The 15,373-nt window shown below is 41.1% G+C and overlaps 1 protein-coding gene across 1 annotated transcript in view; it reads left to right on the forward strand.

The window, feature by feature from the left end:
* The window catches only part of fbxl17 (F-box and leucine-rich repeat protein 17), a 201,401-nt gene that overhangs the window by 128,485 nt on the left and 57,543 nt on the right, over positions 1-15,373 (forward strand). The window contains exon 8 of the mRNA XM_070904926.1: positions 10,594-10,670. Within this exon, the coding sequence (XP_070761027.1) occupies positions 10,594-10,670 (77 nt within the window). The remainder of the gene's footprint in view (positions 1-10,593; positions 10,671-15,373) is intronic.

Genomic DNA, 15,373 nt, shown 5'->3' on the forward strand with positions numbered 1-15,373 from the left:
TCATTCAGAGGTCAGGAGTCAGTGGTAATTGTTGCCACGGTGGGGAGCAGCTCCTGGTTCAATCAGGCTGTAAAGATTAGAGTTTTATTACGTTTGAAATTACATTTTGAATCCTTGGATACACACGACTCTCGCCCAAAAGTTGCTAATATAGTCACCTTTTTTTTATTACAGCACAGTGCTGTGACCTCACCTTGGCAGTGTTTGGAGCTCTGTTTTCCTGGAACAACATTTTCCAAGTTAACGATTACGTGTGTGTATGTGTGTGTGTGTGTGTGTGTGTGTGTGGTATTGATGATTGTTATACTAGACATGTTGAACTAGTTTCATGGACGACCTAACGTCTCATAAAGTGATGAGACAGAGTGTGACGATGTGATCTGGCATAGCTGTGGTTGTAATGCGGTTGTCGCGCTCCATCCCTTTAATGCACTCATTCCTTTCACACTCCTCCTCCCTTTTTTCTCTCTATCTTTTCTGTTCTGGTCTCCTTCGCTTTGTCTTGCTCTTCATGTACATTCTGCTCATCTGAAAAGCGCCCTTTTTTTCAAGCATAGTCTACTCATGTTGTTTCACTGTCAGGGGGAAAATGTAAAATACTGTAACTTTTGAGGAAAAGACACCGTACAGCCTCAGTGACAGGCGCTACGGTGTGTGCAAAGGAAAATAAAGGATGACTGAAGCCACACTGGAAAGCACACATTTTCACCATCGATCAGCAACCCTGTCCAGTTCGGGATCTGCCGTCTCTGCTCTCCCCGAGTCTTTAGAACAGTGTGAGTCCATTGATTAGTCTTTGTCATCGTGGTGTGTGTGCTGGTGAACCAGCAATCCTAATGGAGCCGAGTCCATCCAGCCAAGCTGCAGGAGCAGTGAGCAGTAGCACCAAAAATGCAACAGCTCATTCGTTCTCAACAGGAGCCGACTTAGGAGGCAAATTCAGTGTAATTAAAGCCAGTCTGTGTAATTGAAGAATTCCTCTCTCTATCATAGTAGCAAGGAAATTACACGCTGCAATATGACTTGTTGGGCCATTGTACAGAATTTGTTGTGGTATAATTCAGTGGCCTCCCCACCCTCCCATCTTCACTCCCTCCTGTCCTCCCCTGTTCTATCTTCATCCCCCCTCTCCCTTCCTCTTCATATCCATTAGCCTAATGAACACCCTCCAATTTCCTGCCATCGGGACAAACACAGTACACAGTATTGTTCTCTCTTTTTCTGTGTGTGTATGTGTGTCCAAGTGGCACACACACACACACACACTCCTGCATGTGTGTACCGCGTTTGCATGTGTGTTTGACAGGGAAAGCGGGCAGGAGAGAACGCGTTGGTAAGCTCTCATTAAAATAGATGGCGGTAATCAAAGTGCAGAGCAATTAGCCATGGCTGAGTGGGCGGAGGGTGTACACTGTGTGTTACCGTGTGCCACTGTGTCAGGCCTATTGGTAAACATCGTGATAGTTCACCTCTCTCTGCATGTGGACACGGAGCAGAAGAGTTACGATATGCAGCCCTGAGGGGCATGCTCAGCTCAATTTATCACAGGCAGACTGGCTGTTTTCTTTAGTGCCTGAAACAAGATTCTGTTACTAGCTGGTAGTTATTGGTTGTATTATCTGATCTGAAGAAATCACACTTAATCATAGTGAAATGCTATAGTATGTTTTTTCAGAGATTTCAGAGAAATAGAGCATTTAACCTATGACCAGTAAACCTTACTTTATTAAAACAAGTTAAGAAATCTGCCTATTTCTAAGAATATATATATATATATAATTTTTTTTTAGAAATTAGTGTCTCGATCGTAAAACAAGAAAGTATTTGTATACTGTGTTGGGGTCGTCCTTGTGGCCTTGTGGTTAACATGCATATCATATGACTGCATCATCCTGGCTTGATTCCAGCTGGGGACGTTTGTTGCATGTCATACCCCTCTCTCATTCCCCATTTCCTGTCTGTATCTTTACTGTAAAATGCTGTACTGTTTATGATCAAAAAAAAGTTCTTGATTAAATTGATTTTGATTGAAAAGACTCTATTATAGACAAAAGTGACTTGATAAGAAGTTCTGTTTTGGGTGTTTTTTAGGGTACAAACAAGACAAAGATGTGTAAAATCAAAAAACACAGGCCTAAGTTAAGCTGTAGATTCCATAAGCAAATACATATACAGTGTGCTGAGGAGTTTTAAGCAGTTTTCTTCTGCTCTACCCGACTGCATGTTTCAGAAAGAGGAGAGGCACCAAGAAAGCAGATGCATCCACTGCTTTTATTCCCCACAGTGACATCTATCATGGGCAACCATCTCTAACCTCACTGTTCGTCTCACATGGGCTGAGCTCCACTAACTTTCTCTCCTGCAATCATACACACACACACACACACACACACACACACACACACACACACACAGAGGCACAAACACCACTGTGTCAACTCAGACCTGAGGCTGTAAGTGTTATCGCCATCTGCCACGGGGCAGTGCTCATCTTCTCCTGAGTTATTTATTGTGTTATGGCTGCAGTGGGCTGACCGTGGAGGCAGATAGGGGCATGGCAGTGCTTTACAGAACCCAGTTGTTCGTTTACAGGTGAGTATCTCCCTTGCATGTCCTCAGGGAAACTGCTTAGGTGCAACAGAGGAAGGAACTGCAGAGGCAGAGTGAAGCGCTATTAGAGACCCTTGTTGTGTGAGCGAAGTCAGGCCAGTTTGGTTTCTGCTGGCAACCAAGAAGCTGCTTTAAAATGCTGTTTGTGCATGTGCATCACGGAGGCCTGTCAGTGTTGGCAAGGCAACAGGCTGTCCATTTGGATGAGCTTAAAGTGAATAACTGCCACTTAACCTCACAAAGTGCTTAGTTGGCTTTTCCCTCTGGTTTTTGACGGACAAATCAACTGGTTTGTGAGTGACACTTGGATTTGGAGATGGTGAATTTTTTGGCTGATGTTGTATGTAATAACAGCCATGAGTTCACAGGTGAATTAATATCAAAATAACTCCAGAAGCCTGCACTTTTCGAACTCAATATTATTTTTAGAGGCAGAATGAGTCAAAGTTGCCCCCCCTGTCCTGGCTTGTAGCTTCCACTTGAATGCGTCCTTACGATCTGGCACCTGGTTGCTACGTTTTTAAAAAGTCCTGCTCTCAAACCATGCGCGTTGTTATTGGCTAGGGGCTACACACCCATTGCCCAAAGGCTGACGCCCAGAAACGTTGCAAACACAGCAAAATATGAAAACACAGGCAGAGGGCAGCGTCTCTGCAGATACAGATACTGAGTGACGATTGAGAGAGATTATTTTTGTATTTTTGAGTCTATACATCGTTTTTTAGGAAAATCCTACTCATTCTGCCTCTAATGTATACATCGAGAACTGCTAAATGACCATTTGCTCAGAGTAGAACTCCTGCTTTCTCTATATTGAAACAATTCATGTATACTTACAGCTGGAGTAAATGCCTCAAGCATTTAAAGACCCCAACTTTCACTGAGGATGAGATGGGACCGCGCCACATATAAGGGTCTTGGTGTTTCTGCTTTCCGTTAGCTGCGTTGGCCTGAAAAGTGTGCTCATTCCGTGCTCGCCTCTCCTCTCAAAAAAAGCACAGGTTGGACAGGAAAGCTGAGGATGATGGGCATTTATGGCCCCAGTTATGACCCCATCGGCACATTTTTGAGCGGGCTGATGACAAGCTGCTGGAATGCCCTGCCATTTTGCAGAGTCGTTTGAAAACATGATTAACGGTGGTGGAACACAATAGGAATGTGATTCTCATTTGAGCAGTGGGTACGGCAGGCTAGCCTGGGAAATCATCCAGGCCCTAATTGCTGAAGCAGACCCTGATTCAGATGGCTGGAACTTACACACACACATGCTCAAACAGATAGGGACAGAAAGTGTATCTTACAGCCTTTGCTTCTGGATTAATAATTTTGTAATGTTATCATAACAATAAACAAATATGGGATATGTCTATGAACTTTATGTCATGGTTGTGCTTGAGGAACTGCTATAGTAAGTGGGAGCTTTTTTTAATGTGTGGTATCAGAAGTCTATTGTAAGTTGTACATATTTACTAATTTTTTAAAATCATTTTATTACATATTTTACAGTCAAATCCATCTTATAATAAATACCATACAAAGACACAAAAAGTGAAATATGTTAAAGCATATGTAAAGCACGTTTTTTTAAAGATTGTATTTCTTTTATTTTTTAAGTTTTTCATTTATATGACATCCATAACATCCAAATGAAGTAATGACAAAACACAAACTTTGAAAAAAAAAACCCAAACAAACAAAAAAAGACCTGGTGATTATTGCAATTGATTTATCAGTCTCAGGCAATTTTCACCTCTGTTCAAGTTGTTCCTCTTTCTGTAATTTAAAATCATTTCTGGCAGCTAACGGCTTCTTCTTAAGATAAGAAAATAAAATTTGATACTGAGTGATCGCTTCGCTGATATTTTGTGGAGAAAGACACTTTTAATTATATCCCAAATCAGCAACAGAACAATAGTCCACGTCTACGCATATTATCAGAGGGTCAGCAATTTCAAAAGCAATGAACATGTTCCCTCTCATTCAATAAAACCTGTATTGCTCCATTTTAAGATTATTGTTTTTCTTCAGTATGAAGTATTTGCTTACTGAAGGGCTCTTTTGAGGTATTGGATATTTTTATATCCTCTTATATTAGCCCAATGAAAAAAGTCTTAAAGTTTTTTGTCCAGAGGATTCCAGAAACTCAGTGTTGCACATCGTCTGAGGAAGCAGAACCGCTGCTTCCTTACACTTGTGTATGGATTTATGGGTGATGTAAAGAAAATTTACAGCAAGAATCATTTTGCAAGAGCGTTCTCAGAAGTATAAACCCCCGTCTTGCCTTGCTCTCCTCCTCTTTGCTGCTCCGCCCTTCCATTTCATTAAGTCTAAAGACAGCCATAGAAGTCTGAAGTCTCGTCTGTCACCGCTGCTGCCTCCTCCTCCTCCTTTTATGTTTTCAACCTCTCCCTAGACCTTCAACCGCTTTTCTTTATACATTTCATGCTTTCTTTCTTTTTCGCCCTCTTCTCTCGAAAATCATCCATTTCTATTTCCCAGCTGCTTTTGTGTGTCTAGACAGCCGTGTAATTGTGGGCCGTGTGAGGAGCAGGGATGAGACGAGGCCTTGTGTTGGTCAGCACCGTGCTAGTGTACCTACCTACAGCCATTCTCCCAGCAGCGTCTTTGTTCCTGTTCCATTGTGATCGGCCAGCTGAAGAGAAGCGCTACACATGTTGTTTGGCTGGAAGACTGTCTGCAGTCTTTGTGATAAATATGGACCTCGGTTTCTCTCAAGTATTGTTACTATTCTTCCTCTTGCTGCCTGTCTGCTTGGATACCTCTGGCTGTGCTGCATAAAAGAAGATTAGCTTCACCTCTGAGAGACACATGCACTCATTCGCACAAGCACAAACAACACACTGCGTAATGACACACACACACACACACACACACACACACTAGGTTGTCCCTCAACCCCTTTGCCCCTCCTTTATTGTCCCACATTTCCTTGCTGAGCCTCGCTGTAGACTCCTTCCAGCTTGCTGTATGTGGATATTATTCAATGAGGTGGCTGGACTTGTATGTTTAGAAGTCTCTTGTATTCCACAGAGATCATTTTTAAGACACAAATTAACTAATTGTATGTGTTGGCATGAGAAGGAACAAGACTGCACAATGAATACACAGTATATCTCAACTGATTTCTATAGATGGATGTAATGCTAACAGAAGATTTTACACTGAAAACCCTAACCATTACTCGTGTCAATCATACCATTGGATGCCTGTCAAAAAAATACTAAACATGGAAAATGATAGCAATTAGCATACAGTGCACAATACAAATCTCAAATAACCATTAAAGTTTTCATATTTAAAGTATGACCACGGCAACAAGCTCATAGAAGAGATTAAGTTTCAAATATCAAACACTGAGCTAGGATTAAGAGCAGATCTCTGGGCTTTCAGGTTTAACCTCTGGTTGTACAACAAAACATGCTCACACACACACGAGTAAAATACAGTCAGGGGCCAGTTGTCCTGTAAGGGAGCGTTAAGCACAGTATAGAGCTCAGATTGAGGAGATAATCTGCTGGTTGCTTGATGATTTTCTAAGTGCTTTTTCTTCTTTTTTTATGTTTCAAACACTGGTCAAGGTTGCAAGAGTGCCCATATTACAGAAGATGTACAGAGTGATGATAAAAGCTTTACTAGTTTTCTGAGGCTTTGATGACTCACTAGTAGTAGTAGTGCTGTTAGGACTTCTTTTTCCTTGACTTGAAAGTCCATTTTCCTGACCTTCCCTAATCAGTATAGTACAGATAAGATTTAATCCCTCTGATAATTCTGGTCTACCCTTTTTATTTTATTTGCAACTACTTTAGAAATTAGTAGTGATGAGGCCACAGTATTTTCTAAAACCTAAAATAATTAAGTGAGCTAATCTAATGTATGGAGCTTTGCAATGGCAGTGAGCAGAGATTGGGAAAATATGGCCCAAGAGCAAATTCAATTCTGGGAAATAAAAATGGGCTTTAAAAAAACCCATCTTGGTTCCTCAGTCAGTGGCTTTTCCACCTTAATCTACACTACTTAGCTTGTCATACCTTTGGGCCTCATTTACATGTAAAGACCCTGCAAAATGCTTTCGTTAATCACAAGATAAATTAGTGGTGATGTAGTTACCATGGTTTCAAAGTAACATAATTTAATTTTCTTCCTAAAAACTCCGGGGGAAGAGCAATTATGTATCAGCAAAGCAAATCACTATATTTTTTCTCTCCTGATATATATATATATAGCTGCATCTGCACCTCTTTAAGGTGTTTCAGAGAGATTATTAAATTGTTACTTCCTATTACGAGTACTTGGATATTGATTAATAATTCTTTCCCCTCTTTCAAGTAGAAGATGTGCTGTATCAAGTATCAGTTAGGACAAGCTAATTTATTTTTTTATTTTTCTATACAAAATTCAGCCTCTTATCCTTCAGTGTGGAGTCGAACAAAGGCTACATTCTTTGGCAGGCAGCATTAGCTGGCAAGAAAACAAAATTAAATATAAAAGATGTTCAGGGTTAAGCAAAGTCCTCGAGGTCCAGTTGTGTGGGTCCCATAATTCAATTTAGATAGAAAATGCGTGTATGACTGTGTTTAAGGAAGAAAATCCCATACACGCCAAGAACCAAACCTAAGTTTGATTTTGTTTGTATGCGACTGTAGGAAGGAGATAGAGAGAGGACTGACAGTTTTATTGTTTACCTCTAGCTGTTTGTGCCGTCAGCGCGGTGACAGTGAGCCAAACACACGCTGACCCCTGATGAGGCTCGCTCTCTCGGTCCTCTCTCTCTCTCTCTCTCTCTCTCTCCTGCCTGCCGGTTACACTAATCGCTTAAACATGCAGTCCCTTAGTTGTCATGGAAACTGTTTTATTGTCATTTTATTGGAAAAAGTGGCCTTGAGCTGTATATTAGCTCGCTACATAACTATAACAAAATGCTTTCTCTGGACTTTTTTATGCATCTGTAATATTTGTGACAGCGTATTTTCGCCCTCTGTGGAACTGTAACAGAGACAACTGGCTTGACTTTTCTCACCTTATTCACTTGTCATCATCATTTACACCTCATCGTCTTGCACTCCGTCTTGCTAATTCTTCTGTTATTGTTCAAAATCATCCTGATTAACCTTCCCCTCAACGCACCCTTCATTTCTGTCATCTTGTACCGTCTGCCTGCTTTCCACCTCCACTTATCCTCTCTTCACTTCTTTTTTCACTGTTTTTCTGAATCTCTACTTTTCTGACACATCTTCCAGTCTTTGTTTTCCTTTCTCAACCTTATTTCTATTCCTGAATCTCACATTGTATCTTCATCATCATGATCCTACACATTTCCTCTGTCACTTCATCAGTTCCTCCTCCTATCCTCCTTCCCACATACCTGCATCAGCTCCCTCTTTTCATCCTCCTTTTCCATTTCACTCCCTCCTCTTTCTAAAACTTTTTGTTCTTTCTACAAAGTCTCTCAAAACTGTCATCCCCCCCTTCATTCTTCTCTACATCCTACCTTTCACTGCTTATTCCTCCCCTTTTCAGCATCACCAGCAGCTTCTCCAGCTCAGCCACCTTGCCATACCGTTGACAAGCTCCCCACTCTGCATCCTAATGTTCTGCTCTCAACATTATCTCCTGTAGCATCGCCTCTATCTAAATGTTCAGTATGCACACCATGTCCAACTGGGGCTTTTGTCACAGGCTCTGTACATTATTGAAAGCGAGCAGATCACTAATTCATGTCAGCTGAGCCTTGTGGGGTTTGATTGGAGGTGGGTGGGTGCTTGTTGCTTCTTGAAGGCCTTTCATGTGGCGTGAACCATGCCTTAGCCATCACATCCCACACTTCTGCTCCGTCCTCCCTCGTCTCCTCTGCTGTCTCCTCAATCCTCTCATTTCGCCTCACTCCGGCCTTGTTAATGGCCTCTTACTCTTTCTTATGTTTTGCTTCCTTGTTTCCTAACCTCTGTCGGTCTCCCATGATGTACCCTCTCTGTCTCTGGACAAACTCTAGCAACTGTTTAGAGATTTCTACTCACTCTAGTTCCTGCTGCACTCGCTTTCCATCTCTCCTCACTCCCTCCCTCATTCATTGATGTCTGATCTAATTGCTTTTGCTCTGACCCTGGGGACCCGGGCACAGTGTAACAAGCTCCCGGAGGATGCACTCTGCCTCGGCCTTCGTCGCTGCATCCCTGAATCGCTACTTTCTTTTTTTCCTGTTTCCTCAGCGACTCTCCTCAGTGCATTCATTTATTAGCAGCTCTAATGCCATAGCCCCAAGACACACATCATGATATTGTGATCCCACTGGCTTAACCGAATGTAATCTAAGGCTCGCCACAGCATAAGGTTGGGTCAGGAATGACTAATTGCGACTTTTACTATTTTCAAGAGGAGAATTCTTCTTATCCACATCATAGAGTGGGCCACAGTGAAAGGGAAAGACTGGACGATAGAATAAGAAAAAGGCAGGGAGAAAGAGAAAAATAAACAAAGGTGGGAGGACAATGAAGAGGTAGGAAAAGTACAGCCTGATAACATGGAGAGGCTCGCAGGGCCACTGCAACAGAAATTTAATAGAAAATGTGAAATATGAAGATGCAGCCCAGTGAACTAAAGCAGACAGGACAGTGCACATTTTAACAGCTTTGGCTCAACTCAGAAATACGGATTTTAGAAATATGACACACATTTTAACTTTTCTCACACTAGCATTTTTTTCCTCCTTGATCCTACAGTGTGATATGTCACACGTCAAGTCACATCCCCGAATTGCCACCTTAAATGAATCCTGGAGCAAAAACACACACACACAAGCTTACAAATCCTGTTTTGTTTGAGTGGAAATGTCGCTGTACTGAATTCCCCATTGATCTGCATCCTATTTTCACTCCTGTTTGCTAGATAGTGAGGATGTGGCATGAAAAAAAAAATATGAAAGAAAACAAGCTCAGATTCTCTCAACAAGTCCTCTCGCATCACGCTTGGCCTATGGCGAGATAAGCCGGCGGATAGTGAGTGAGTATGAGCAATGCATTTCAGAATCAGAACCTAACACCAGAGCACCAGAACTCAATATTGTTCCCAGTTCAATGATAGAAGACAGCTCAACATTACAACTTTATTCCCACCTCTGCTTTCACAATAATGCCAGAGCCGTACAGTGTGTGTGTGTGTGTGTGTGTGTGTCTTTTTTGTCTCATAAATATTCATGATGGAATGCCAGCATAAAGATCAAAACATTTTCTCCTGAAGGTTAATAGGTCAAATGCGTTGATCAAAATCTAGTTGTTGCACACACTCCTCTCATTAGAGGCATTTAAAGAGAATCATTTGATACAGATACTCTGATCTTCCCCTCGGCCTTCCCCAGTGTATACACACACTCTCTCTCTCTCTCTCTCTCTCTCTCTCTCTCTCTCACACACTCTCACACTCTCTGACACACACACACACACACACACACACACACACACACACACACACACACTCGAGGTCCTTTGGGCTCAGGCACGGGGCTGAATGCAGATATTTCTCTTTGAAGTGAGCAAACTTACTGTATATGTGTGTGTCCATGCACAGACACACTCACATGCACAAATACACACATACTCCTGCTGTGTTAGTGCATGCTTTTTTAATCAGATCAGGTGTTTAATTATTAATGTGTGTGTTAAAAGAAGCAGAGGCAGGATCTGTGAACAGTTATGACCCTGCAGCTGTACTGTTTAACCTTTACTGTGGAATATTCCCATTGTGTGTGTGTGTGTGTGTGTGTGTGTGTGTGTGTGTGTGTGTGTGTGTGAGTGCGTGCAACAGAGGGAGTTTCAGAGGAAGAAAGCTGCTGTATGTGCACATGCATTTCAGTGTTTTTGAGACAGGTCAAAATTGCCTTCAAGCAAAAGTTGAGAAATGCAATACACAGAACACAGACGCCTCCGGTGACACTTTAAACATGGGCTCTTTCTCTCTGTCTCTCTGTAGGTGTGTGGAAATCATCGCCAAGGAGGGGAGAAGTCTGAAGGAGCTCTACCTTGTGTCCTGTAAAATCACAGACCACGGTAGGATACTTTCAATCACTGTCCCTTTGTTGCAGTCAACCTCCAACATTATTATCATAACCATTATTACCCACAGTCACTACCATGATTCAGGACTCATTTGATTTTACGACTCACCCCTTTTGAGACTCGCAAACAGTAAAAATATTATTGAAAAGTTTCACACAGAATAAAGTAATGTTCGCTGGATCTCCTTGGTGCAGTTCATAGACGTTCATATTGTAGTTAGAAGTCTAACTTTAACTAGAATTTTAGTCGGCAGCAAAATATTTGGCATTGGGTTCTGCAGAATATTTGAGTCTTTTATCAGCTACAGTATAATGCACAGTTGGAGTGCTTCAGTACTGAAGCATCAAGAGTGCAATCCTGTCTAACACTGCCTGCATGAATTATTCGATTGTTTGTGTAGCAGTGTTTGTCTGTTTAGTTATTGCAATGCTGTTTTATGTGTGCGTGTGTGTTTGTGTATGTGTGCACCCTGCGACTTCCACACATGACAGCTACCAGCTGTGTAGCCAGCTACTGCTTTTGGGTGGCTCAAGAGGTACTCAATACAACACAATCTGAAGTTCTTGTTGTTGTCATGTATTTGATTTCCAATCATTGCAAAACAAAATACCCTCAATCAATGTGCTCAAAACGAAGCTTTAACTGGGATGACGTGTTTGCTTGAGTTTGATTGTTAAGGTAAGTTTAATTTAAATAAATCCTGTGTACTTTCAATAGTTAGGTGTTTGTGCCTGTTTTCTCTTTCCTTTCATATTATGTGAACTTGCCATTGTCTGAATGAATTGCCTTTTCAAAATTGCCTCATTCAAAACTGCACAAAGGGACGAATTAGATAAACTAACGGTTTTTTGCTTGTTTATCCCATGGAGTTTTCTTAAATCGGCTACTTAAGATGAGTTTATTTTACTTTTGAATGTAAAAAAATGAAGTAGCCTGTAATTTTGATAGTCAGATATTCCTGTTTTCCGCATAAGACAATATTGCATCAGTTGTTTGTTTTTTAACTAGCTATTTTCTGAATGATCAGCCTATTGGAAATTGCACAAAGGGACTACTGAGATAAGAGAAAACAAGCCTTCTGCTTGTTAGTCCCATGTGTTTTTTCGAGAGCTTAGAGAGCTTAGGCTGGGTAGGGAGCTATTGTGTGAGCCTGCAAATCCCATTGAGACATTGTACGTGATATTGGGATATACAGATGAACTTGACTTAAGTTTAATGCTGAATTATACCCTTTCCATACAGGGACCAATGTATGATGTGAGCCAAATAGACCCACATATTAGTTAGCTTGATCATGTACATTCATATTCAGAGAGACTTGTTGAAACTAAAAGTTGTTTTGCTTTCCCAGTTGATGCACCCTCTCTGTCTCTCTCTTGCTGTCTTTTTTGCTTGTTTCAGTTTGGTTTGGTAATTATTTAAAAGTCTGCCAACTGAAACTTAATTTTCATCTATAAAAGAAACCCCCGTGCACCAAAACCGGAGCAGTAGGGTATGAAAGGTATTCAACCCAGGTTATGAGCAGAGTCACGACGCCGTGTCAGATGATACACGTTGACCAAACCCTCAGGAACAGTGATGTGAGGCAAATTTGGCGTAGTGGCCACACTACACAGTTAAAGCAGCGTGACGTGATGCACACTGCCCCAAAAATACTATATACACAATCATTAAAAAAGAAAAATCTGTCAAATGGTGAATACATTTTTCTGAGTGTCACAAATCCCCCAAAATGACTCTTTGTATCAGAATTTGATCCATTTGGTCAAATAAAATAAGTTTGGAAGAGTGGGGTCCAACAGGACATCAGCTGGCTTGGTCAGAGGAAGTCTCTAATGTGCCTGCTCTCAACTCGCTCGGCCGGAGAAGGAGTCTAGTGCAAGCCTGAAAATTGGTTTTGGCGTATGCGGCCAGTCAGCAACTGTCAAAGAAGTGAATTGGAACGCGGAATCCGTTTTTTCTAATGTTGACCTTTTCAGATTTATTGGCAAGCCCCATCACTATACTTGTCCGAATGGGGTATTAGACAGTTAGCAATTTACAGCTCCAGCTGCAGGCTACTTTTCTGTCATTGCTGACTACTATAAACTTTGGGGGACTCTAGAATACCCCTCAACTTTTTTCTGTAGTGGTTTTACTACGTGGTGACAACAGATATGGAAAAAAGGTTTAATGCCAGGCACTAATTGTTTCCCCAACAAAGTTGTGATTATAACACGTGTGTTGCCACAGAGTGTAGACTCCAACACGAGCTGCAGTTTGCTGCTAACTTCTGTGAGTCACAGTGACAATAATCACCCTGACCTCTCTGAACCTTAACTGTGTGTGAGTGTGTGTCAAATGTTTCGTGGGCGTGTGTCTACTGGTGTTTGATTAATGACTCCAAGATCACAATAGTACATTAAACCAGGAATGCACACAACCACCCCTCCTCTCTCTGTGTGTGCCTTTCTAATCATTTTGACCAAGATGAATTGGTGATATCTGATCTTCTTCCTTCACTAATGACCCCTCTGGCCCCCTTTGGCTGATGATGGGATCTGTGTGTATTGATGTGTGTGGGTACGTGTATGTCCTTCCAGGATAGAGATGCCTGTTGTTGGAGCTCTGCGCTCTAACAAAATGATTGGTGGATTTCCTGCTTCGGTCTCCGATAAATTAAATAACAGAAATGAGATTTTACATCAGCCAAGCTGGCCCCCGTTTTTTCCGCCCATCTCCTGTGCTAATTATTTTTATTAATGGCCTCTCTGAGTGCATTTGAGATGTCCACAAGCCTCTTACGTTTGAGTGTTCTGTTTTTTCCTCCCAGCTTTCGCTTCCTGTGTGATTTTATAGGAGCTTTGAGGACAGACAGAGAGAGACATAAAGACAGGTTTAGATGACAGAAAGAGGGAGCTAGGCAACATGTAATTTTACTCCCAGTGCAGATGGCTTTAGAGATTATTTTGTGAGGAAGAGGAAACAAATGGAAAAAGCGAGGATAGAGCTTTTCTGGCGTAATGATCTTACTGAAAGCCCTATTAGTGCAGTTAGTGCATTCATCAAAGAATGTGAAAAGTAATTATCTTAAATAATTTTTTGGTTGTTTTGAAGGCAGTATAGACTTCTTAAACACCTGGATTCTTTTATTCACATGTCTCATGAGATTTATGCATTTCAGAAGCTGTTTTTTCACACCTGTAACTAATGATTGATGATGAATAATGGTCATGTTACTGAAAGATTTTGTTAAACCTCTAAAAACATTCTGTCCAGGTTTCCTCATTCTGCACTCTGTTTTCTTTGTGCTACTTCATCTTTTTGTACATGTTGTGTTTGCTAACTTTTCAGGCATGTTTTGTTGGTCTTTTCAAACGTTATTAACACCCTCCACATACACAAGTTCACATGCACACACATGTGTATTAACACTGTAAAATGTGTCCATAAAACCAATCAATGAAGAGGCAGAAATTTTAAGGTACAGTGCATTCCTACTAAAAATAAGAAAAGTGAGCAAACTGTAATTTTGAAGATCAATAAACTTAAACTTAAAGATCTTAAACTACAACATTGGTTAAAAAAATTTAGTTAATAAATTAATTGACATTTTAACTATATAGTTAGACTTAGACTTAGACTTTTATTAATCTCACAGCGGGGAAATTTACACGTCACAGCAGCAAAGACAGAAAGGTGCAGAAACACACAGCAGACAAGCACAAATAATAAATACAGGTATAAAAAATATGGGAGACAAAAATATATACACGGAAAATATAAAGAATGTACAAATTGTGTAGATTTATGTGCAGTCGATATTGATATTTCTAACTATTGACTCTACAGAAGTGTGGTCATCTCATCAGACACTAAGAGAAGTCTGTAGTTCTTGGACTCCAAAAACAGTGAATCCATATGGAATACATTTAGTATTTCCCTGGTGCCCAAGGTTGTTTAGATAATACAACTCAAATTTTCACATGGGGGCCCTCCAGCTGCAGGCCTTTGAGCAATTTCAAGTTTTGACCCTTTGTGTAAGGACCCCTAATCTACAGAGTGTCCACTTATCACTGCCACTTCCAGGGCTGCAAAGACACTTTCCAACACATTCAGCAATTATATATTTAAATGGCCTGTTACAGTGGTTAAAGTGGCGGGAGTCTGAGTTGGAGATGTTGGGGTCTAGAAACGGATTGAGTCTGTTGTTGATTTTGTAAAAATCCAAACTCCCACGTGACATGCTTATCTCTTTTTAAAAAGGTCAAAGTAAAGAAAAACAGGCCTCTCCAAATCTCATGTGATAGAGGGGTCAATTGAAGTAGTTTGAGATAATGCTAAGGAAGTTGTGATAAAGGAAATAACATTTAAAAACAATATATATTTGCCTTCTTTTCCAGTACCTGAGAAGATACCATGCAGTGAGTGACTCACCATAAAGTGACAAAGCTACTTGAAAGTCACAGGAGACCACACTTCCCCCCCCTTTTTAAACTATTCACATATGTATAACAAAATAAAATGGAGGACCACCTAAGTTCCTTATTCCCATAGGCATCCAGACATGTCTCAGTTTGCCCATCTCTCCAGCAGAAATAAAAGTGCCACTATAACATTGGTTTGAAAGCTGACCCTGATGAGAAACCCTACTCAGCCTCGCTCCCAGTGCTAATCAGATCTCTACACCGCCACTGTCATCCTCGCTGACGGAC

Source organism: Enoplosus armatus, chromosome 4 (assembly GCF_043641665.1).
Source record: "Enoplosus armatus isolate fEnoArm2 chromosome 4, fEnoArm2.hap1, whole genome shotgun sequence".
NCBI classification, from domain to species: domain Eukaryota; kingdom Metazoa; phylum Chordata; class Actinopteri; order Centrarchiformes; family Enoplosidae; genus Enoplosus; species Enoplosus armatus.